The sequence below is a fragment of the Balaenoptera borealis genome (assembly GCF_965194805.1).
Source record: "Balaenoptera borealis genome assembly, chromosome: 6".
Lineage (NCBI taxonomy): Eukaryota > Metazoa > Chordata > Mammalia > Artiodactyla > Balaenopteridae > Balaenoptera > Balaenoptera borealis.
The window spans coordinates 81,281,009-81,307,212 of NC_138863.1; the positions used below are offsets into that span (position 1 = coordinate 81,281,009).

General features: G+C 40.2%; 2 protein-coding genes across 13 annotated transcripts in view; one reads left to right on the top strand and one right to left on the bottom strand.

The window, feature by feature from the left end:
- LOC309631151 (uncharacterized protein) overlaps positions 1–26,204 on the top strand; it is a 143,527-nt gene that overhangs the window by 81,127 nt on the left and 36,196 nt on the right. The gene's annotated exons all lie outside the window — the stretch shown is intronic.
- The window catches only part of LYPD6B (LY6/PLAUR domain containing 6B), a 233,115-nt gene continuing 228,924 nt past the window's right edge, over positions 22,014–26,204 (bottom strand). For all 3 annotated transcript variants that reach the window (XM_082397260.1, XM_082397262.1, XM_082397261.1), the window contains one exon: positions 22,014–22,814. In XM_082397260.1, coding sequence (XP_082253386.1) covers positions 22,650–22,814 — 165 coding nt within the window. In that variant the 3' untranslated portion in view covers positions 22,014–22,649. The remainder of the gene's footprint in view (positions 22,815–26,204) is intronic.

Below are 26,204 nucleotides of genomic sequence, written 5' to 3' on the forward strand. Positions count from 1 at the left end.
GTCTCTGTTTTTTCTTTTTTCTTTTGTCCTACCCAGGTACGTGGGGAGTTTCTTGCCTTTTGGGAGGGCTGAGTTCTTCTGCCAGCGTTCAGTAGGCGTTCTGTAAGTGTTGTTCCACATGTAGATGTATTCTGATGTATTTGTGGGGAGGAAGGTGATCTCCACGTCTTACTCTTCTGCCATCTTGAAGCTCCTCCCCCTCCTATTGTTTGAAAAAATGTGGCATTTGAAGTTTGAGGAAATCTAACCAATTAATGAACACTAAATGAGAATCCCTTTGTTTGTCAGTAAAATGAAGTCAATTCCATGGGTGCAGAAGTGCATCTTAATGACTTCAAAACCACAGAAAATATAAAGGGTGGCACATAGCATATAACTGATCGACATGACATAAAATGGAGATAATTTAAGTTCATATTTGTTTGCAGCATTTGCTGACTGCCAGTACCTAAGAGTAATTACTTGATTCTTCTGCAGTGTCTAGGAGGTGGATGGGGAATAAATAATAAACACAAATGGGACATCAAATGCTGGTGAGAACGGTTAACAACTTTGTGAAAAATATTTCATGGGTTCATTTCAACAGGTACTCCTCATTGGGCGAAGCCTTGGTTTACCTGCCATTGGCCCAATTATAGGAATCGATGGTGGGTGTGGTGGCACAGGGATTCCTCAGCTTCCGGCCCCTCCCCAGTTTTTTGTTTATAATCATATCTCTTTTTACATTCAGCTCTTCAAGGGCTAAGTTACAAGCTTTGAAGACTGTTAGGATCGACTTTTCTCAATTCTTCCTCCCTTCTCGCCTATTCATTTTTAGTAAGCATCCCACCAGAACTTGGTTTATAACTGCTCCCTACAAAGGACGAATACATCAAAAGTTGGCTACAATTTCAGGGTTTTAGAAATTTATCATAAAAACGGTCAGGAGTTTATGCACATGGAGCAAAACAGGTTGGGAAGAATCTGAGTCTCAAATGGGATAATATATTAGCTTGCTAAGCCATTCCCTGATCCCATTTTACAAATAATTTGCCTTCACACCTATTAACCTGCCAATGTCATCCACCCATCCCCCATCCAAGAGAAGCACAGGAAATAAGAGCCATCCTCATTCAACCAGCTGGTCCTGAGTGCCTTAGGATGTTAGGGCGTAAGTCATTCAAATCCTGCCTGCTTATAAAGCTCAACTCTCAGAACAGAGCTGTAATGGCTGAAGCTCCCGTAGGGTAACCTGTTAGGCCAGGCTTGCCCCCCTACTGCAATTAAGGTACCATTGAACCCCAGCAGATTCCAAGAGAGTAAGCACTGCAAAACCCCTCCATACGTGTGGTTTTCCTACTCGTCTGTGCAAATCTCAGATTACACTTCCCCGCAAGACACTGCAGGCTTCTCCGAGTAAAAAAAATTAAATGCTTATTAGGATTCTGCACGTGCTCCCTGTAAACTGCACCCCACATACTACGGTGCTGTCCTTGCCTCGTTAGCACAGACACTTACCCATGGCTGACTAGGGACATCAAACCACTTCAGGTAATTGCATTTCCAGAGCAGTTGATGGTGAAATGGGGAAGATTTGGCCTTGCCCCTTGCCTTGATCAAAAAGTAGATAAGATCTAGCATTCTTGATTTTTAAAAAATAATCAGTCAAGAAAGTTTTGCCTCAAACTCTTTGATTGTTTCCTCCCTAACCATGAACTCTAAGCTTTTACCATGTCCTTTGTTTGCAATATGTGCTTCGTTATTTTATTTAATCACGGACTGTCTTTCCACTTAATTAAACTCACTTGTCACTTTGAAACATTGCACTGAAAAGAAAAATATAGATGTCATGTAGAATTATTTCACTAATCTATTTTATCAGTCAAATAATTGCTCCCTGCCCCCAGGTAGTTAAAGATGACACATTGTTGCAACTATGATCAAAATCTTTCTCTTTTCTTTTTTCAAATTCCACAATTTTTAAGGCCAGGTAAGTATAAAAGAGTCAGATCCTGAATACTGCCAAGAAAACATCTTCCAAAATCAGACATTTGGATTTCTGATTAATTACAAAAAAAGATCCACCAAAAGAAATGGATTAGGGAAAATACTGTAGTGTTCCTTTACTGTTCAACTTAGTTATGTCTTCATTTTCTTTTTTTTTAATTTAATTTTTATTTTATATAGTGGTATAGTTGATTTACAATGCTGTGTTAGTTTCAGGTGTACAGTAAAGTGATTCAGTTATACATATACATATATCCATTCTTTTTCAGATTCTTTTCCCATATAGGTTATTACAGAATATTGAGTGGAGTTCCCTGTGCTACACAGTAGGCCCTTGTTGGTTATCTATTTTATATACAGTAGTGTGTATATGTCAATCCCAATCCCCCAATTTATCCTTCCCCCACTTCCCTTTCTGTAACCATAAGCTTGTTTCGGAAGTCTGTGAGTCTATTTCTGTTTTGTAAATAAGTTCATTTGTATCATCTTTTTAGATTCCACATATAAGTGATATCATATGATATTTCTTCCACTGTCTGACTTACTTCCGTTAGTATGATGATCTCTAGGTCCATCCATGTTGCAAATGGCATTAATATTCCATTGTATATATATACCACATCTTCTTTATCCATTGCTCTGTTGATGGACATTTAGGTTGCTTCTGTGTCTTGGCAATCGTAAACAGTGCTGCAATGAATATTGAGGTGCATGTATCTTTTCAAATTATGGTTTTCTCTAGATATGTGCCCAGGAGTGGGATTGCTGAAACATATGTAGTCCTATGTTTAGTTTTTTAAGGAACCTCCATACTGTTCTCCACAGTGGTTGTACCAATTTACATCCCCACCAACAGTGTAGGAGGGTTCCCTTTTGCCACACCTACTCCAGCATTTATTGTCTACAACTTTTCGATGATGGCCATTCTGACCGGTGTGAGGAAGTACCTCATTGTAGTTTTGATTTGCATTTCTCTAATAATGAGCAATGTTGAGCATCTTTTCATGTGCCTATTGGCCATATGTATGTCTTCTTTGGAGAAATGTCTGTTTAGGTGTTCTGCCCATTTTTTGATTACATTGTTTGTTTTTTTGCTATTGAGCTGCATGAGATGTTTGTAGATTTTGGAGATTAATCCTTTGTTGGTCGCATTGTTTGCAAATGTTTTCTCCCATTCTGTGAGTTGTCTTTTCGTTCTGTTTAGGGTTTCCTTTGCTGTGCAAAAGCTTTTGAGTTTCATTAGGTCCCATTTGTTTATTTTTGTTTTTATTTTCTTTACTCTAGGAAGTAGATCCAGAAAGATATTGCTGCAATTTATGTCAAAGAGTGTTCTGCCTATGTTTTCCTCTAAGACATATTCATAGTATCCAGTCTTACATTTAGGTCTTTAATCCATTTTGAGTTTTGTATGTGGTGTTAGAGAATGTTCTAATTTCATTCTTTTACATGTAGCTGTCCAGTTTCCCCAGCACCACTTATTGAAGAGACTGTCTTTTGTCCATTGTATATTCTTGCCTCCTTTGTTGTAATTAATTGACCATGGATGCATGGGTTTATTTCTGGGCTCTCTATCCTGTTCCATTAATCTATATTTCTGTTTTTGTGCCAGTACCATACTGCTTTGATTACTGTAGCTTTGTCGTATAGTTTGAAGTCAGGGAGCTTGATTCCTCCAGCTCCGTTTTTCTTTCTCAAGTTTGCTTTGGCTATTCGGGGTATTTTGTGTTTCCATATGAATTAAAAAATTTTTTGTTCTAGTTCTGTGAAAAATGCCATCAGTAATTTGATAGGGATTGCATGGAATCTGTAGATTGCTTTGGGTAGTATAGTCATTTTCACAATAGTGATTCTTCCAATCCAGGAACATGGTGTATCTTTCCATTTGTGTCCTCTTCGATTTCTTTTATCACGTCTTACAGTTCTCAGAGTACAGGTCTTTTGCCTCTTTAGGTAGCTTTATTCCAAGGTATTTTATTCTTTTTAATGAGATGGTAAATGGGATTGTTTCTGTAATTTCTCTTTCAGATCTTTTGTTGTTCGTGTGTAGGAATGCAAGAGATTTCTGTGTATTAATTTTGTATCTTGCAACTTTACCAAATTCATTGATGAGCTCTAGTAGTTTTCTGGTAGCAGCTTTAGGATTCTCTATGTATAATATCATGTCATCTGCAAACAGTGACAGTTTTACTTCTTCTTTTTCAATTTGGATTCCTTTTATTTCTTTTTCTTCTCTGATTGCCATGGCTGGGACTTACAAAACTATGTTGAATAAAAGTGGTGAGAGTGGACATCCTTCTCTTGTTCCTCATCTTAGAGGAAATGCTTTCAACTACTCACTGTTGAATATGATGTTAGATGGGGGTTTGTCATATATGTCCTTGATTATGTTGAGGACATAATCCCACTTTCTGGAGAGTTTTTATTATAATTGGGTGTTGAAATTCATCAGAAGCTTTTTCTGCATTTATTGAGATGATCATATGGTTTTTATACTTCAATTTATTAATGTCATGTATCACACTGATTGATTTGCAGATATTGAAAAAATCCTTGCATCCCTGAGATAAATCCCACTTGATCATGGTGTATGATCCTTTTAGTGTATTGTTGGATGTGATTTGCTTGTATTTTGTTGAGGATTTTTGCATCTGTGTTCATCAGTGATATTGACCTGTAATTTTCCTTTTTTGTGGTATCTTTGTCTGGCTTTGGTATCGGGGTGATGGTGGCCTCGTAGAATGAGTTTGGGAGTGTTCCTTTCTCTGCAATTTTTTGGAATAGTTTCAGAAGGATAGGTGTTAACTGTTCTCTAAATGTTTGATAGAATTCACCTGTGAAGCCATCTGTTCTGGACTTTGTTGGAAGTTTTTAAATCAAAGTTTCAATTTCAGTACTTGTGATTGGTCTGTTCATATTTTTTATTTCTTCCTGGTTCAGTCTTGGAAGATTGTACCTGTCTAAGAATTTGTCCATTTCTTCTAGGTTGTCCATTTTTTTGGGCATATAGTTGCTTGTAGTAGGCTCTTACGATCCTTTGTATTTCTCTGGTGTCGATTGTAACTTCTCCTTTTTCATTTCTAACTTTACTGATTTGAGCCCTCTCTCTTTTTTCTTGAAGAGTCTGGCTAAAGGTGTATCTATTTTGTTTATCTTCTCAAAGAACCAGCTTTTAGTTTCATTGATTTTTTTCTACTGTTCTGTCTCTATTTTATTTATTTCAGCTCTGATCTTTATGATCAGAAAGTATTCTTTCCTTCTAACCTTGGGTTTTGTTTGTTGTCCTTTCTCTAGCTGTTTTAGGTGTAAGGTTAGGTTGTTTGAGATTTTTCTTGTTTCCCGAGGTAAGATTGTATGACTATATGCTTCCCTTTTAGAACTGCTTTGCTAAATCCCAAAGGTTTTGGATCATTGTGTTTTCTTTTTCATATGTCTCTAGGTATTTTGGGGGTATTAGTGCATTTTATTTTATTATTATTTTTTAACATCTTTATTGGGGTATAATTGCTCTACAATGGCGTGTTAGTTTCTGCTTTATAACAAAGTGAATCAGCTATACATGTACATATATACCCATTCTCCTCCTCCTTGCGTCTCCCTCCCACCTTCCCAATCCCACCCCTCTAGGTGGTCACAAAGCACTGAACTGATCTCCCTGTGCTATGCAGCTGCTTCCCACTAGGTATCTATTTTACGTTTGGTAGTGCATATATGTCGATGCCACTCTCTCACTTTGTCCCAGCTTACCCTTCCCCCTCCCCGTGTCCTCAAGTCCATTCTCTACAACTGCAGCTTTATTCCTGTCCTGCCCCAAGGTTCTTCATGACCTTTTTTTTTAGATTCCATATATATGTGTTAGCATACGGTATTTGTTTTTCTCTTTCTGACTGACTTCACTCTGTATGACAGACTCTAGGTCCATCCATCTCACTACAAATAACTCAATTTTGTTTCTTTTCATGGCTGAGCAATATTCCATTCTATATATGTGCCACATCTTCTTTATCCATTCATCTGTTGATGGACACTTACGTTGCTTCCATGTCCTGGCTATTGTAAATAGAGTTGCAGTGAACATTGTGATACATGACTCTTTTTGAATTATGGTTTTCTCAGGGTATATGCCCAGTAGTGGGATTGCTGGGTCATATGGTAGTTCTATTTTTAGTTTTTTAAGGAACCTCTATACTGTTCTCCATAGTGGCTGTATCAGTTTACATTCACACTAACAGTGCAAGAGGGTTCCCTTTTCTCCACACCCTCTCCAGCATTTATTGTTTGTAGATTTTTTGATGATGGCCATTCTGACTGGTGTGAGGTGATACCTCATTGTAGTTTGATTTGCATTTCTTTAATGATTAGTGCTGTTGAGCGTTCTTTCATGTGTGTGTTGGCAATCAGTATATCTTCTTTGGAGAAATGTCTATTTAGGTCTTCTGCCCATTTTTGGATTGGGTTGTTTTTTTGATATTGAGCTGCATGAGCTGCTTGTAAATTTTGGAGATTAATCCTTTGTCAGTTGCTTCACTTGCAAATATTTTCTCCCATTCTGAGGGTTGTCTTTTCGTCTTGTTTATGGTTTCCTTTGCTGTGCAAAAGATTTTAAGTTTCATTAGGTCCCATTTGTTTATTTTTGTTTTTATTTCCATTTCTATAGGAGGTGGGTCAAAAAAGATCTTGCTGTGATTTATGTCATAGAGTGTTCTGCCTATGTATTCCTCTAAGAGTTTTATAGTGTCTGGACTTATATTTGGGTAATTTTGAGTTTATTTTGAGTTTATTTTTGTGTATGGTGTTAGGGAGGGTTCTAATTTCATTCTTTACATGTAGCTGTGCAATTTTCCCAGCACCACTTATTGAAGAGGCTGTCTTTTCTCCATTGTATATTCTTGCCTCCTTTATCAAAAATAAGGTAACCATATGTACATGGGTTTATCTCTGGGTTTTCTATCCTGTTCCATTGATCTATATTTCTGTTTTTGGGCCAGTACTATACTGTCTTGATTACTGTAGCTTTGTAGTATAGTCTGAAGTCAGGGAGCCTGATTCCTCCAGCTCCGTTTTTCTTTCTCAAGATTGCTTTGGCTATTCAGGGTCTTTTGTGTTTCCATGCAAATTGTGAAATTTTTTGTTCTAGTTCTGTGAAAAATGCCATTGGTAGTTTGATAGGGATTGCATTGAATCTGTAGATTGCTTTGGGTAGTATAGTCATTTTCACAATATTGATTATTCCAATCCAAGAACATGGTATTTCTCTCCATTTGTTTGTATCATCCTTAATTTCTTTCATCAGTGTCTTATAGTTTTATGCATACAGGTCTTTTGTCTCCTTAGGTCGGTTTATTCCTAGATATTTTATTCTTTTTGTTGCAGTGGTAAATGGGAGTGTTTCCTTAATTTCTCTTTCAGATTTTTCATCATTAGTGTATAGGAATGCAAGAGATTTCTATGCATTAATTTTGCATCCTGCTACTTTACCATATTCATTGATTAGCTCTAGTAGTTTTCTGGTAGCATCTTTACGATTGTCTATGTATAATATCATGTCACCTGCAAACAGTGACAGCTTTAATTCTTCTTGTCCTATTTGGATTCCTTTTATTTCTTTTTCTTCTCTGATTGCTGTGGCTAAAACTTCCAAAACTATGTTGAATAATAGTGGTGAGGGTAGACAACCTTGACTTGTTCCTGATCTGAGGAAATGGTTTCTGTTTTTCACCATTGAGAATGATGTGTGCTCTGGTTTTGTCATATGTGGCCTTTATTATGTTGAGGTAAGTTCCCTCTATGCCTACTTTCTGGAGGGTTTTTATCATAAACGGGTGTTGAACTTCGTCAAAAGCTTTTTCTGCATCTATTGAGGTGATCATGTGGTTTTTCTCATTCAATTTGCTAAGATAGTATATCGCATTGATTGGTTTGCGTATATGGAAGAATCCTTGCGTTCCTGGGATAAACCCCACTTGATCTTGGTGTATGATCCTTTTAATGTGCTGTTGGATTCTGTTTGCTAGTATTATTTTGTTGAGGATTTTTGCATCTATGTTCATCAGTGATATTGGCCTGTAGTTTTCTTTCTTTGTGACATCTTTGTCTGGTTTTGGTATCAGGGTGATGGTGGCCTCGTAGAATGAGTTGGGGAGTGTTCCTCCCTCTGCAATATTTTGGAATAGTTTGAGAAGGATAGGTGTTAGCTCTCCTCTAAATGTTTGAAAGAATTCACCTGTGAAGCCATCTGGTCCTGGGCTTTTGTTTGTTGGAAGATTTTTAATCACAGTTTCAATTTCAGTGCTTGTGACTGGTCTGCTTGTATTTTCTATTTCTGCCTGGTTCAGTCTCGGAAGGTTGTGCTTTGCTAAGAATTTGTCCATTTCTTCCAGGTTGTCCATTTTATTGGCATACAGTTGCTTGTAGTAATCTCTCATGATCCTTTGTATTTCTCAGTGCCAGTTGTTACTTCTCCTTTTTCATTTCTAATTCTATTGATTTGAGTGTTCTCACTTTTTTTCTTGATGAGTCTGGCTAATGGTTTATCAATTTTGTTTGTTTTCTCAAAGAACCAGCTTTTAGTTTTATTGATCTTTGCTATTGTTTCCTTCATTTCTTTTTCATTTATTTCTGATCTGATTTTTATGATTTCTTTCCTTCTGCTAACTTTGGGTTTTTTTGGTTCTTCTTTCTCTAATAGCTTTAGGTGTATGGTTAGGTTGTTTTTTGAGATGTTTCTTGTTCCTTGAGGTAGGATTGTATTGCTGTAAACTTCCCCCTTAGAACTGCTTTTCCTGCATTCCATAAGTCGTTCTGTTTTCATTGTCACTTGTTTGTAGGTAATTTTTGATTTCCTCTTTGATTTCTTCAGTGATCTCTTGGTTATTTAGTAGTGTATTGTTTAGCCTCCATGTGTTTCTATTTTTTACAGATTTTTTCCTGTAATTGATATCTAGTCTGATAGCATTGTGGTCAGAAAAGATACTTGATACAATTTCAATTTTCTTAAATTTACCAAGGCTTGTTTTTTGACCCAAGATATGATCTGTCCTGGAGAATGTTTCATGAGCACTTGAGAAGAAAGTGTATTCTGTTGTTTTGGGATGGAATGTCCTATAAATACCAATTAAGTCCATCTTGTTTAATATGTCATTTAAAGCTTGTGTTTCCTTATTTATTTTCATTTTGGATGATCTGTCCATTGGTGAAAGACGGGTGTTAATATCTCCTACTATAATTGTGTTACTGTCGATTTCCCCTTTTATGGCTGTTAGCATTTGCCTTATGTATTGAGGTGCTCCTATGTTGGGTGCATAAATATTTACAATTGTTATATCTCCTTCTTGGATGGATTCCTTGATCATTATGTAGTGTCCTTCTTTGACTCTTGTAATAGTCTTTGTTTTAAAGTCTATTTTGTCTGATATGAGAATTGCTACTCCAGCTTTCTTTAGATTTCCATTTGCATGGAATATCTTCTTCCAGCCGCTCACTTTCAGTCTGTACTTGTCCCTAGGTCTGAAGTGGGTCTCTTGTAGACAGCATATATATGGGTCTTGTTTTTGTATCCATTCAGCCAATCTGTGTCTTTTGGTTGGAGCATTTAATCCATTTACATTTAAGATAATTATTGATATGTATGTTCCTATTACCATTTTCTTAATTGTTTTGGGTTTGTTATTGTAGGTCTTTTCCTTCTCTTGTGTTTCCTGCCTAGAGAGTTCCTTTAGCATTTGTTTTAAAGCTGGTTTGGTGGTGCTGAATTCTCTTAACTTTTGCTTGTCTGTAAAGCTTTTAATTTCTCTGTTGAATCTGAGTGAGATCTATGCTGGGTAGAGTAATCTTGATTGTAGCTTTTTCCCTTTCATCACTTTAAATATGTCCTGCCACTCCCTTCTGGCTTGCAGAGTTTCTGCTGAAAGATCAGCTGTTAACCTTATGGGGATTCCCTTATGTGTTATTTGTTGTTTTTCCCTTGCTGCTTTTAATATGTTTTCTTTATATTTAATTTTTGATAGTTTGATTAATATGTGTCTTGGCGTGTTTCTCCTTGGATTTATCCTGTATGGGACTCTCTGTGCTTCCAGGACTTGATTAACATTTCCTTTCCCATATTAGGGAAGTTTTCAACTATAATCTCTTCAAATATTTTCTCAGTCCCTTTCTTTTTCTCTTCTTCTTCTGGGACCCCTATAATTCGAATGTTGGTGCGTTTAATGTTGTCCCAGAGGTCTCTGAGACTGTCCTCAGTTCTTTTCATTCTTTTTTCTTTATCCTGCTCTGCAGTAGTTATTTCCACCATTTTATCTTCCAGGTCACTTATCCGTTCTTCTGCCTCAGTTATTCTGCTATTGATCCCATCTAGAGTATTTTTAATTTCATTTATTGTGTTTTTCATCGTTGCTTGGTTCCTCTTTAGTTCTTCTATGTCCTTGTTAAACGTTTCTTGTATTTTCTCCATTCTATTTCCAAGATTTTGTATCATCTTTACTATCATTACTCAGAATTCTTTTTCAGGTAGACTGTCTATTTCCTCTTCATTTGTTTGCTCTGGTGGGTTTTTACCTTGCTCCTTCATCTTCTGTTTGTTTTTCTGTCCTCTCATTTTTCTTAACTTACTGTGTTTGGGGTCTCCTTTTCGCAGGCTGCAGGTTCGTAGTTCCCGTTGTTTTTGGTGTCTGCCCCCAGTGGCTACGGTTGGTTCAGTGGGTTGTGTAGGCTTCCATGTGGAGGGGACTGGTGCCTGTGTTTTGGTGGATGAGCCTGGATCTTGTCTTTCCAGTGAGCAGGACTGCATCTGGTAATGTTTTGGGGTTTCTGTGACCTTATTATGATTTTAGGCAGACTCTCTGCTAATGGGTGGGGTTGTGTTCATGTCTTGCTAGTTGTTTGGCCTAGGGTGTCTAGCACTGTAGCTTGCTGGTCGTTGAGTGGAGCTGGGTCTTAGCACTGAGCTGGAGATCTCTGGGAGAGCTTTTGCTGTTTGATATTATATGGAGCTGGGAGGTCTCTGGTGGACCAGTGTGCTGAACTCGGCTCTCCCACCTCAGAGGCACAGGCCTGACACCCAGCTGGAGCACCAAGACCCTGTCAGCCACACAGCTCAGAAGAAAAGGGAGAAAAAAAGAAAGAAAGAAAAATAAAATCAAATAAAGTTATTAAAATAAAAAAAATTATTAAATGTAAAAAAATTAGAAAGTAATAAAAATGATAAAGAAAGAAGAGAGCAACCAAACCAAAAAACAAGTCCACCAATGATAACAAGCATTAAAAACTATACTAAAAACAAAACAAACAAACAAAACGGACAGACAGAACCCAAGGACAAATGGTAAAAGCAAAGCTATGCAGACTAACTCACACAAAGAAGCATACATATACACACTCACAAAAATTGAAAAAAAAAAAATTTATATATATATATTTTTAAAAAAGGAAGAGAGCAACCCAATCAACAAACAAATCTAACAATGATAATAAACTCTAAATACTAAACTAAGATAAACATAAAACTAGAAACAAATTATTTGCAGAAAGCACACCCCAAGTCTACAGTTACTCCCAAAGTCCACTGCCTCAATTCTGGGATGATTTGATGTCTATTCAGGTATTCCACAGATGCAGGGTACATCAAGTTGATTGTGGAGATTAATCCGCTGCTCCTGAGGCTGCTGGGAGGAATTTCCCTTTCTCTTCTTTGTTCACAAAGCTCCTGGGGCTCAGCTTTGGATTTGGTCCCGCCTCTGCATGTAGGTCACCTGAGGGTGTCTGTTCCCTGCCCAGACAGGACAGGGTTAAAGGAGCAGCTGATTAGGGTCTCTGGCTCACTCAGGCCGGGGGGAGGGAGGGGTACAGAATCCAGGGTGAGCCTATGGTGGCAGAGGCCGGTGTGACATTGCAACTACCTGAAGCATGCCATGTGTTCTCCCGGGGAAGTTGTCCGTGGATCACAGGACCCTGGAAGTGGTGGGCTGCACAGGCTCCTGTGAGGGAAGGTGTGGTTAGTGACCTGTGTTTGCACACAGGGTTCTTGGTGGCTGCAGCAGCAGCCCTAATGTTTCATGCCCGTCTCTGGTTGCCGCACTAATAGCCATGGCTTGCGCCCATCTCTGGAGCTCATGTAGGCGGTGCTCTGAATCCCCTCACCTCACACACCCTGAAACTGTGGTCTCTTGCCTCTTAGGCAGTTCCAGACTTTTTCCCAGACTCCCTCCCAGCTAGCTGTGGCACACTAGCCCCCTTCAGGCTGTGTTCACACAGCCAACCCCAGTTCTCTTCCTGGGGTCTGACCTCCAAAGCCAGAGCCTCAGTTCCCAGCCCCCACCCACCCCAGCGGGTGAGCAGGCAAGCCTCTCATGCTGGTGAGTTCTCGTTGGCACCAATTCTCTGTGTGGCAGTCTCTGTGCTTTGCCTTCTGCACCCCTGTTGCTGCACCCCTCCATGGCTCCAAATCTTCCCCCCTGCCCACCCCCTGTCTCTGTCAGTGAAGGGGCTTCCTAGTGTGTGTAAACTTTTCCTCCTTCACAGCTCCCTCCCCAAGGTGCAGGTCCTGTCCCTATTCTTTTGTCTCTGTTTTTTCTTTTTTTCTTTTGCCCTACCCATGTACTTGGGGAGTTTCTTGCCTTTTGGGAAGTCTGAGGTCTTCTGCCAGCATTCAGTAGGTGTTCTGTAGGAGTTGTTCCATATGTAGATGTATTTCTGATGTATTTGTGGGGAGGAAGAGGATCTCCACGTCTTACTCCTCCTCCATCTTGAAGGTCTCTCTCTAGGTATTTTTTGATTTCCTCTTTGATTTCTTTGGTGATTGGTTGATTTCTTTGGTGATTGGTTGGTTGTATAGTAACATATTGTTTAGCCTCCACGAGTTTGTGTTTTTTACAGTTTTTTTCTTGTACTTGATTTCTAATCTCATAGCACTGTGGTCGGAAATGATGCTTGATATTATTTCAGTTTTCTTAAATTTCCCAAGGTTTGCTTTGTGGCCCAGCATATGATCTACCCTGGAGAATGTTCCACATGCACTTGAAAGAATGTATTTTGCTGCTTCCAGATGGAATGCTCTATAAATATCAATTAAGTCCATCTGGTCTAATGTGTCATTTAAGGCCTGTGTTTCCTTATTGATCTTCTGTCTGGATGATCTGTCCATTGATGTAAGTGGGGTGCTAAAATCCCCCACTACTTTAGTGTTACTGTCAATATCTACTTTTATGGTTACTGGCATTTGCCTTATGTATTGAAGTGCTCCTGTGTAGGGTGCATATATATTTATAATTGTTATATCTTCTTCTTGGGTTTATCCATTATTAGGTAGTGTCCATCTTTGTCTCTTGTAACAGTCTTTATTTTGAAGTCTGTTTTGTCTGATATGAGTATTGCTACTCCAGCTTTCATTTGATTTCCATTTGCATGGAGTACCTTTTTCCATCCCTTCCCTTTTAGTCTGTATGTGTTCCTAGATCTGAAGTGGGTCTCTTGTAGATAGCATATATACAAGTCTTGTTTTTGTATCCATTCAGCCAGTCTCTGTCTTTTGGTTGGAGCATTTAATCCATTTACATTTAAGATAAGTATTGATATGTATGTTCTTACTGCCATTTTGTTAATTGTTAGGATTTGTTTTTGTAGGTCATTTTTCTTCCCTTCCTCTTTTGTTCTCTTGTGATTTGATGACTATCTTTAGAGTTGTGTTTGGATTGCTTTTTCTTTTTTGCATGTGTGTTTATTGTAGATTTTTGGTTTGTGGTTACCATGAGGTTTTGATATAGAAGTCTATACCTATACACGATTGTTTTAAGTTGCTGGTCTCTCAATTTCAGATGCATTTCCAATATCCTGCATTTGTACTCTCCTCAACAGTTTCTAGTTTTGATATCATATTTGTTTGTGGATGATTTCCTACCTTTATGTTTGCCTTTACTGGTGAGCTTTCTCATTTGTAATTTTCTTGTTTCTAGTTGTGTCCTTTTCTTTTCCACCTAGAGAAATTCCTTTAGCATTTGTTTCAAAGCTGGTTTGGTGGTGCTGAATTCTTTTAGCTTTTGCTTGTCTGTAAAGCTTTTGATTTCTCCATCAAATGCGAACGAGAGCCTTGCTGGGTAAAGTATTCTTGGTTGTAGGTTTTTCCCTTTCATCACTTTAAATATATCATGCCACTCCCATCTGGCTTGCAGAGTTTCTGCTGAGAAATCAACTGATAACTGTATGGGGATTCTGTTGTATGTTATTTGTTGCTTTTCCCTTGTGCTTTTTAATATTTTTTGTCTTAATTTTTGTCAGTTTGATCAATATGTGTCTTGGTGTCTTTCTCCTTGGGTTTATCCTGCATGGGACTCTCTGTTCTTCCTGGACTTGAGTGTTTCCTTTCCCATGTTAGGGAAGTTTTCAGCTATTATCTCTTCAAATGTTTTCTCAGGCCCTTTCTCTCTCTTCTCCTTCTGGGACCTCTATAATGCAAATGTTGGTGCATTTAATATTCTCCCAGAGATGTCTTAGACTGTCCTCATTTCTTTTCATTCATTTTTCTTTATTCTGTTCTGCAGCAGTGATTTCCACCAGTCAGTCTTCCAGCTCACTTATTCATTCTTCTGCCACACTTATTCTGCTGTTGATTCCTTCTAGTGTGTTTTCATTTCAGTTATTGTATTGTTCATCTCTGTTTGTTCTTTAGTTCTTTTGGGTCTTTGTTTAACATTTCTTGAATCTCCTTGATCTATGTTTCCATTCTTTTTACAAGATCTTGGATCATCTTTACTATCATTACTCTAAATTCTTTTTCAGGCAGATTGCCTATCTCCACTTCACTTAGTTGTTGTTCTGGGATTTTATCTTGTTCCTTTGTCTGGAATATATTTCTTTGCTGTCCCATTTTATCTAGCTTTCTGTGTTTGTGGTCTGTTTCTCAGGCTGCAGATTTGTAGTCTGGTGTCTGCCCCTTCGTGGGTGAAGTTGGTCCAGGGGCTTGTGAAGGCTTCCTGGTGGGAGGGACTGGTGCCTGCCTACTGATGGGTGGAACTGGGTCCTATCCCTCTGGTGGGCAGGGCCATGTCAAGGGGTGTGTTTAGAAGTAGCTGTGTGCTCAGGATGACTTTAGGCAGCCTGTCTGCTCATGGGTTGGGCTGTATCCCACCCTGTTTGTTGTTTGGCCTGAGGCATTCCAGCAATGGATCCTGCAGGCTGTTGGGTGAGGCCAGGTCTTGGTGCCAAATTGGTGAACTCCAGGAGAGCTAACACTGATGAACATTCATTGGGGCCTCTGCCACCAGTGTCCTTGCCCACACAGTGAGCTATAGCCAACCCTTTCTCCCCCAGAGACCCTCCAAGACCCACAGGTACGTCTGTCCCAGGCTCCTATGGAGTCACTGCTTTGCCCTGGTCCCAGTGCACATGAAATCTCATGTGCCCCCTCCAAGAGTGGAGTCTCTGTTTCCCCCAATCCTGTGGAGCTCCTGTACTCAAACCCTGCTGCCCTTCAAAGCCACATGTTCTGGGGGGCTTCTCTTCCCAATGCCAGACCCCCAGGCTGGGGAGCCTGATTTGGGGCTCAGAACTCCTACTCCTATGAGAGAACCTCTGTGGTATAATTATTTTCCAGCCTGTGGGTCACCTACCTGGCAGGTATGGGATTTGATTATATTGTGAAAGCACCTCTCCTACCATCTCTTTGTGGCTTCTTCTTTGTCTTTGGATGTAGAATATCTTTTTTGGTAGGTTACTGTCTTTTTTGTCGATGGTGTTTCAGGAGTTGTGATTTTGGTGTTTTCACGAGAGGAGGTGAGCTCAAGTCCTTCTACTCCACCATCTTGTCTCCTCCCTTCACCTGAGCAAGTGGCCACAGGTGCAAGTTAAGGCATCATAGTGGATGGACACCACTGTTGACACGTGGGCAGAGCTTTGTGGCCAGTGGGAAGAGGTTTATGGTAAAAGATGCTTAGGCAAGGCTGTGGGAAGGGGTGTGAGCTCCCTTGCCCTCTCTGAGCCTCCGTGTGTTCACCAACCTGGAAGATCCTATCTTCATTTTCTTTTGTTGGATGAGATACAGAAAGACTTTCCTTGAGAGTATGTCCACATCTCTGACAAAAATGTATCTTCAGCCTATTAGTAAATTCTGGTCTAAATTCATTAGTTAAAATAAGAATAAGTACTTAGTATTCAGAACCCATCTCTGACTAAAGATTAATTTCATAATAAATCTAAAAATATTTAAAATAACAAGTGACTACTTCAGATAATTCTTCAAAGGGCATATGGAAAGAGAGGAATACATAATCCTCAGAAAACAGTGCCTTCCAGGTTGATTTACAGTTGAGTCCTAAGGAGTAGCGGGCCCTTCAGACCTAGACAAAAATGCCATGAGTGGGATCAAAATTAGTTCAGGACACTGATAGGTCAACAACATGAGAACAGAATTTTTTTTTTAAGCATTTTGCCCTTTTTTAAGGCAGTGTCTTAGTTTTCTGCCTTTGCTCACCTACGGATAATGGACACAAGTCTATATAGAATGGAGCCCGAGCTCTTGGAGCAGTATTTCTGAAGGAGTCAAGGTTTGTGTACTCAGCATGTGTTCACCCACCACCTAGGATATACCACTTATTTTAGGGGTCAGTTCCATACCCATCCCCCGAGTTCTGCAGCTTTCCCCCCTATATTTCTCTACATTTGCAAAGTGGTGTTGGCTTAACAGAGTGTGTTCTATGGAACTCAGATGCGTGAGAAAGAAAAGCTTCTCTTGCAGAATAGTTTGGGAAGTGCTGAATACTCTCTCCACTCCTTGCAGATTTACAACATACATTAATCAGAAGAGAACTTGGTGGAAATTGCAGTAGGCAGCAGAGTTTCTCTGTCTGGGTCTGCTACCAACTAGCTGTGGAGTTAGGGCAAGTCCGTACAGCTTCAGAGGGCTTGGCTGGCTTCTCTCTAACACATGAGCACTTTCTCAGCCACCTTAACAACTGCCTCCTGACACGGCCTCAGACTGTGTGAATCTGGAGCAGACATTTCTGGCTGCCCTCCCAGATCCATTTCTTCCTTCCTCCTCTTTAATTCCTATTTTGCTCAGCTATCTACTTTCTGCCATGCACCACACATGCCTCAGGGGACAGAGATCTCCCTTCAGCTGTACTAAGCCAAGGGTAACCACATCTTCCTTGGCTTCCTTTGTGATTTGCTGGGAGCCTGGGTGAAGACTTTCACTTCCTGGCATGTGTCCAGTAGTATCCCTCTGTCTTTTCCCCGGATGCTGGCTGGGACATATGGGATAGCTGTGCCATCTCCTTACCAGAGGACATGAGGGAGATGGAGCCAAAAGAACAGCAGAGAATGGAGCTAGAACCACCGAGTTAAGTCCACCCTGAATCCCACTCTCCCTCTGGACTTCTAGTTGTGTGAGCCAACATATTTATTTATGCCAATTTGATGGGGCCTCTCTGTTATTTGTAGTTGAAGTCATCCGGATGGATACATCCCTCTCTAAAAGGTACTCTCCTTGGGGACCCTCAACAACCTAGACAGAGTCTGTCTCCAGGACCTGCTTGCCCCCTGTTGCTTATCCTCCTTTAAAGACTATTTGAGTTGGATCTGGGTTTTCGCCTCTGCTTAGCCTCTGTGGACAGGCTCCATTGCCCTTGGCTTCGTGTTGCTCCTACTACTCACACAGCCATGACTTGCAGGGAGTCCAGTCAGTGGGCAGAACCCTGGACATCCTGCTTGGCTGGAAGAGGTACAGGTTTCCTGGAGGTCCCGCTTGTCCAGGCCTCCCAGGACCATCCCCAACAGGGCAGCTTTGCCAAGCCACGGTGTCCTCCAGTTGCTCCTAGCCCCTTCACTGGGACCAATTTTCATAGACCAAAAAAGTACAGATATGGAGGTTTAGGAGTTGCATGGTGGAGGCTCTCACTAAAGCCTCTACAGCCTTATACTGAGGCCCTGCATTATTGTTTGTAAAGACTACCAATATCAGAATCACCAGATTCATGTACCAGATAGATGCTTGTTCAAAATGCAGATTCCCGGACTCCTTGAATAGTATTCTTGGGATCGAGCTGTGAAGGCCCTATTTTTCACAGCCTACACTCTGAATAGCTCACATTCTGGATTACCCCCTAGGTAGCTCAGCTCCTAGCCTCAGCATCTGATAAAAGAGGCCAAGGCAATGAGGGAGGGGGGATGGGGGAGGAGACAGAACTATGAAGGCCAAAGGAGAAGTGGGAGGTGTGATAGGAAGATGCTAGACTGTTTCGGGTGCACAGCCGTGGAGCTATGCCTAAAGGCAGACTCAAATTACGACAGCCATTTTCTCTCCAGTTTCTACAACTTTCACCTTTGTGCATCCACTATTCACCTTTGTCCTCTGGCATGCTTTGTCCCCCAACATATCCAGCATCACAGTGAAACCCTCCACAAATCAAAGAGTCAGTGACAAAGAACTAGGTGAAAAATAAAATGTCCAAGATCCAAAGGTCAGAGCAAAGTTTTATAAGATGGCAATTGACGTCACAAAAATCGTGCATTAGAGTTAGTAATTTCTCACATGTGAAATATTTCCCAATTCCCAAGTCCATGCCGGTTCATACTGCTTTTTTCACGCTTTGCACAGCTTTATAAGTTTTCTCCCAGTGAGAAAGGGAAACTGACCTACCTCCTTCCCTTTTCTTATGAGATGTATTTTACACAGTGACTGACACAGCAGAATGCAGACTGTATGGAAAACAATACCTGTAATTTCTGGCTGCTAACTTCACTCAGAGTTGGATTTAGGGAGGGTTTAGACACAGCAAGGAAAAGATGTGTTCTGTACCTTTTTTTTTTTTTTTTTCTTTTTCAGAAAGTGATTGATGGATGGGAATTCAGTTTATTCTAGAATGTAGATCTATTCAAAGTGGACCTTTGACAGGTCATTCCCTCACACGCTCCTCATATTCATAGCTAATCCCCTTGTCTCTTTTATAAGAACAAATCTACATACCCTCATGCCCTCACTACTCCAGTTTTCATTGGACATTTTGACAAAGTACTTTTCATCTTCTTGCTCATTAGGGGCAAATGAAATTAATCTGAGGTCTGGAACACTTGGCCATTCTAAGTCACTATGCAATGGACTAAAAAAATCCATGCAATGGACTCTGATTTTTGGATTCTAGTTTTAAAACAATTACATTGGAGACATCACACAGAGTCCATTTATAATGCAGAGGGCTTTCAAGGTCAGGTGTTAAAAGTTTGGGCCTTCTGGTCAGTAACGTCACCCCCATCTCTCATTCTCTAGTTTAGTGGCTCCCAAAATGGCTATGTATCAGAATCACTTGAGGAATTTATAAAAATACAGATTTTCTGACTCAGCCCCAACAAAAAGAATCTGACTTTCTGGATTTGGGGCTTGGGAGTCTGATTTTCTTTTTTTTTTTTTTTTAAATATAAGTTCCCTGAGTGATTTTCATACAGCCACCAAGGACCCATTTACAGAAGACATTTAGGAAGCACTTCTCTGGTCCAGTGGTTCTTGAACTTGCGTGTGCATCAGAAGCACCTGGAAACCTTATTAAAACACAGATTGAACCCTCAGAATTTCTGATTCAGTGGGCCTGGAATGGAGGCTGAGCATTTGCATTTCTAACAAGTTCCCAGGTGATGCAGACACTGCGGGTCCGGAGACCACAGTGAGAACCACAGCTCCAACCCAGGTTACTCGTGAGCATATTTATTATTCATTAGCACTTCTATTATGTGGCCAAAGGCTGGGCTTCAGAAAAAGGAATAAACCTCTCAGGTCAAGGGTAACACACCTGGCTGAGCATCATAATCATCTGGGAGCTTTTTCTTTAACATTTAATTATTGGGGTTAGGCTTGGGCTCCATCCCAGATCTACTGAGTCAATGTCTCCAGGATGCCCTGGGAATGTGTATTGTTTTGAAGTTACCCAGAAGATTCTGATTACAGGGACTTGAAAACATTGCCTTAGATGAGCCACACTTACGAGTTCATGAATAACTTATACTAAAAAATTGTTGTTTATCTGAAATTCCAATTTAATGGGGCATCCCATGCTCTTATATATTTGTAAATCTGGCACCCCTACTCACTCAGCTGCCTTTGCAGGAGTTTGTTTCCTCTGTGTGTTCTCTCTTTTGCTCAGCGTAGCCCTATCTTAAATGCTCAGTGGAGCAGTGGTAAGGAGGGCAATCCATGAAAACAAAATGTGTGGGGTGAAGAAGAGAAAATTAAGATGTTTCCTCAGGAAAGAAAAAAAAAAAAAGGAAAGATCATTAATCTAGAAAGCAGAAACAAAATCAGAAAAAAATACTGGCTGCTAATGGTTTTTTAACCAGACAATTCATCAACTACACAGACGAATAAAAATACACCCACCAAAGATGCTATTAAAATGTTCCAACTGAAGCCATATATAATTAATTTCAAACAAGCATAAGCGATAAAAACTCAAATACTTCAAGGTGTGCTGAGTGAAAGGCAGGATAAATCTACATCAGGCTTCAAAACGGATGCTTCCAGGTGAGTCTGGGGTTCAGCCAGAGACAGGGAGGTAACGATGTCTGCTTCCTCCCTGTTGTACTGGAAGCTAAAGAGCCTTAAGATGAGACTCTCCCAGTGTGTCAAGGATGAGAAGAAACAGACGGCTCGGCACCTGACAACAGCACGTAACTACTAAGAGACCGAATCAAAGGAGTGGAACAAACAATCAAAACAAAGAAGAAAAATTCATGGATGCATCTAAGGAAAGTGATCTGGCAAAAAACCACTGCAGAGGCTGAGGAACCCCCGTGAGCACCACGGTCCCTGTAAAGCAAGCAGCTTTCTCCCAGTGCACTTCTGCCATTTCAGAGGTTAGGGGTCGGCACACTTTTCCTGTAGAAGGCAAAGTAGTAAATCTTTTAGATTTCGTAGGCCAGATGCTCTTTGCTGCATCTACTCATCCTCGGTGTTGGAGCAGGAAAGAAGCTTGCAGACAATACGTAAATGAATAGGCACGGCTGTGTTCCAGTAACACCGTGTTCACAAAAATAGGTAGTTGCTATAGAGTGAGCATCTGTCTCCCCCAAATTCATGTGTTGGAGCCTAAATCCCAGATGTGATGGTATTTGGATGTGGGGCCTCTGGGAGATGGCTAGGTCATGCACGTGGAGCCCTAATGAACGCGATTAGTACCCTTATGCTCACTCTCTGCACGCTGCCCTGAGAGGATATGAGAAAACCACAGTCTGCAAACCTGGAAGAGGGCTCTCACCAGACAGTGGATCTGCTGGCACCTTGATCTTGCATTTCCCAGCCTCCAGAACTGTGAGGATTACATGTTTTAGTTGAAGCCACCTGGTCAACAGCCTATTTGTTACAGCAGATGGGCAGGCAGTGGGATGTATTTGTCCCATGGCCCATAGTGTGCCAACCCCCATCGTAGATGAGCCCGCGTGGCAAGGACAGCATCATTAGTGGATTCTGTGGCGCACTCAGTATTCTAATGGTAGATGCTCAATTAAAAAAGAACAAACGCTTCATTAACTCCTGACTATACATACAAGGGCAGAGTGTTTAAAGGTCACCCCGAAGTGTAAAGGCAGGAAATTAAGGATTCTAGAAACAGAAGTTGTTCATTTGAAATTCTGGGACTGTGTTATAAGAAGGAAAGAGAAGACAAGGGGACCAAACATTTTAGCATGTGTTTAGAAAGGTTCTCTTAGTGGCCCTGACATTCAGAGACAAGTTGACTGGGAGAGGGACACTGGTGCCGGTTTCTCTGTCTTTAAGCTGCTACTTTTGAGGGTCCATCACATGATAAGGTATCATCTTCCTTGATCAGGGAGGTTTCCTCACCTTCTCAATTCACTAATTTTGCATTTAGCATCCTAAGAAGGGTCCTTCACCCAAAAGAAAAAGCTAAGTAAGTCACAGTGGCATAGAATTTTATACTTTAAGCTAGAATATATCACCTGTGGTGCATGAACACATAACTTCAATTGGCCTCCTTTATGACACTGGTTAATGTTTCACCTGAGGTCTCCACATCAGCCAAGAAACACGTAAGCATGCATTTTACATTGTATAATTTAAAAGTTTTATTTCCCCCCACAATTAGCAAATGGGTTTCATATTAGTTCAACTGGAAGTTTTCTTCCTGTAGTTGCCCTTCTCATTGACTACACCGTTGGCGGGGAAATTGCTTTCTTATTGGGGAAGGGTTATATTTCATAGAGGTGCTCTGAGCTAATCACGGAAAAGAGAGGGTCTGATCCAGCAGCCCCTGAAGGAGTTGATCAGGTCAAGGAGTCCTTTCTGCTACAGGCCTGGTCAGGTGGGGACAATACAGGCTACTGAACCTGCCCGTAGTAGATGCTGGCAAGACTCTCCTTGCAGAAGTGACAAAATGCAGCCCCTTTGATCAAGAAATATAAACTCCACATAATCCCTCAGTCCCTGCCAAGTCCCCTTCCTCAGTGGCCTCGTGCAGGAGCATTTTAGCTAAGCAACAACTGGCTTCTGCTTTGGGGTCCAATGAGCATTCTTCACCAAGTGCAAGATTGGTCTTCACTCCAACTGTTTATACAGTTATATATATCCAACTATCCAACTGTATATCCAGTTATACTGGAACTTCACTTCACTGTTTATACAGTTGTTGGCTTGTGCTTTAGAGGGCTGATCTCTGCCTCTCCCAGGAATGGTGGTATCACATCAACAACAGCACGAAGGCCCAGGCCAGCAGTAGTAGGTGGAGCGCAGGGGCACAGCTGCCAGACGTCCTCTGAGCATGCATCACAGCAAAGACCGCATTGGTGTGGTTGGTGGGTAACTCTACATTGCAGATCATCCCTTCACAGCAAGACCTACACTCCTGTTACCCAAGGAAGAGGAGAAGGAAAGAGCAAGTGAATAAAGGGAAGAAGAGGGAAGGGTCAAATGAAGAAAAACAAAAGCCTTCTTCAGCTCTGAGGACAGAGTTATTTTTTTTATCTTTTATGAGTATATAAATTTTTATTTCAATTTAAAAATTTTCTAAAATATAATGGCATACGAGAGAAAAATGCTATCTTATTTTTTAAATGTTTGAGACTTAATACAAATTATGAACTTGAAAATATACCTTCTTCCTATCAAATTGACAAAGATTTCCAAAATGTACATGAGCCTGGGTCCATGATATGGTAGTAATTTTGATATTCTCAAACACTGCTACTGAGAATATAATTGCTTCAGTTTTTCTGGGGAGTAATTTGGCAATCTTTATCAAGAGCTTCAAGATTATTTATATAAATCAATCCAGTAATATGCACCAAAATCACAAAGATTATGTGGGGCTTTTATAGAATAGAGAAATATTAAAAGCTGCCTAGTATTTTTAATAAGGAATTAGATAAATTATAGTACAAACACATATTTTAATATTATGTAGCCATTAAGAATATTTCTGAAGAATAGTTAATAGGTAAGTTTTCTTTAAAAATATTTTTATTTTATATTGGAGTATAGTTGATGTTAGTTTCAGGTGTCCAGCACCTGAACAGTTATACATAGACATGTATCTCTTCTTTTTCAAATTCTTTACCCATATAAGTTATTGTAGAATATTGAGCAGAGTTCCCTGTGCTATACAGTAGGTCCTTGCTGGTTATCTATTTAAAATATAGTAGTGTGTAAATATCAACCCCAAACTCCCAATTTATCCCTCTACCCCACCTTTCCCCTTTGGTAACCATAAGTTTGTTTTCAAAGTCTGTGAGTCTGTTTCTGTTTTGTAAATAAGTTCATTTGTATCATCTTTTTTTTTTGTAAAGATTCAGCATATAAGTGATATATATTTATCATACTGAGTCAGAAAGAGAAAGACAATCTCCAGGTCATCCATGTTGCTGCAAATGGCATTATTTCATTCTTTTTAATGGCTGAGTAATATTCCATTGTATATATGTACCACATCTTCTTTATCCATTCATCTCTCAATGGACATTTAGGTTACTTCCATGTCTTGGCTATTGTAAACAGTGCTGCAGTGAACACTGGGGTGCATGTATCCTTTCAAACCATGGTTATATGCCCAGGAGTGGGATTGCTGGGTCATATGGTAGTTCTGTTTTTAGTTTTTTAAGGAACCTCCATACTGTTCTCCATAGTGGCTGTACCAGTTTACATTCCCACCAACAGTGTAGGAGGTTCCTCTTTTCTCCACACCCTCTCCAGCATTTATTGTTTGTAGACTTTTTGATGATGGCCATTCTAACTGGTGTGAGGTGATATCTCGTTATAGTTTTGATTTGCATTTCTCTAATAATTAGTGGTGTTGAGCCTTTTCATGTGCCTCTAGGCCATCTGTATGTCTTCTTTGGAGAAATGTCTATTTAGGCCTTCTGCCCATTTTTTGATTGGGTTGTTTGTTTTTTTGATATTGAGCTGCATGAGCTGCTTGTAAATTTTGGAGATTAATCCCTTGTTGGTTGCTTCATTTGCAAATATTTTCTCCCATTCTGTGGGTTGTCTTTTCATTTTGTTTATGGTTTCCTTTGCTGTACAAAAGCTCTTGAGTTTAATTAGGCCCATTTTTTTGTTTTGTTTGCTTGTTTTATTTCCATTATTCTAGGAGATGGATCAAAAAAGATATTGCTGTGATTTATGCCAGAGTGTTCTGCCTATGTTTTCCTCTAAGAGTTTTAGAGTATCAGGCCTTACATTTAGGTCTTTAATCCATTTGGAGTTTATTTTTGTGTATGGTGTTAGGGAGTGTTCTAATTTCATTCTTTTACATGTAGCTGTCCAGTTTTCCCAGCACCATTTATTGAAGAGACTGTCTTTTCTCCATTGTGTAGTCTTGCCTCGTTTGTCATAGATTAATTGACCATAGGTGTGTGGGTTTATCTCTGGGCTTTCTATCCTGTTCCATGGATCTATATTTCTGTTTTTGTGCCAGTACCATACTGTTTTGGTTACTGTAGCTCTTTGTAAGTGCTACAGTCTGAAGTCAGGGAGCCTGATTCCTCCAACTCAGTTTTTCTTTCTCAGGATTGCTTTGGCTATTTGGGGTCTTTCGTGTCTCCATACAAATTTTAAAACTTTTTGTTTTAGTTCTGTGAAAAACGCCGCTGGTAATTTGATAGAGATTGCATTGAATCTGTAGATTGCTTTGGGTAGTATAGTCATTTTGACAACATTGATTCTTCCATTTCAAGAATATGGTATTTCAAGAATATGGTATAGCTCTCCATTTGTTTGTGTCATCTTTGATTTCTTTCATCAGCATCTTATAGTTTTCTGAGTACAGGTCTTTTGCCTCCTTAGGTAGGTTTATTCCTAGGTATTTTGTTCTTTTTGATGCAGTGGTAATTGGGATTATTTCTTTGATTTCTCTTTTTGATCTTTCATTGTTAGCATATAGGAATGCAAGAGATTTCTGTATCCCACAACTTTACCAAATTCATTGATGAGCTCTGGTTGTTTTCTGGTAGCATCTTTAGGGTTTTCTATGTATAGTATCATGTCATCTGCAAACAGTAACAGTTTTACTTCTTTTTCAATTTGGATTCCTTTTATTTCTTTTTCTTCTCTGGTTGCCATGGCTGGGACATCCAAAACTATGTTGAGTAGAAGTGGCAAGAGTGGACATCCTTGTCTTGTTCCTGATGTTAGAGGAAATGCTTTCAGCTTTTCACTGTTGAATATGATGTTAGCTGTGGGTTTGTCATATATGGCCTTGATTAGGTTGAGGTTGGTTCCCTCTATGCCCACATTCTGGAGAGTTTTTATCATAAATGGGTGGTGAATTTTGTCAAAAGCTTTTTCTGCATCTATTGAGATGATCATATGGTTTTTGTTCTTCAATTTGTTGATATGGTGTACCACATTGATTGATCTGCGTATATCAAAGGAGGTTGGTCCAGGGGCTTAAGCAGGCTTTTTGGTGGGTGGAGCTGGGTCATGTCCCTCTGGTGGGCAGGGCCGTGTCAGGAGGTATATTTAGCTGGTAGCTGTGTGCTCAGGAAGACTTTAAGCAGCCTGTCTGTTGATGGGTGGGGCTGTGTTCCCACCCCGTTGGTTGTTTGGCCTGAGGTGTCCCAGCACAGGAGCCTACAGGCTGTTGGGTGGGGCCAGGTCTTGGTGAGAAAATGGCGGGCTCCCAGAGAGCTCATGCCAATGAGAACTTCCCAGAACTACCACTGCCAGTGTCTTTGTCCCTGCAGTGAGCCACACCCCGCCTTCACAGGAGACCCTCCAATACCAGCAGGTAGGTCTGGCC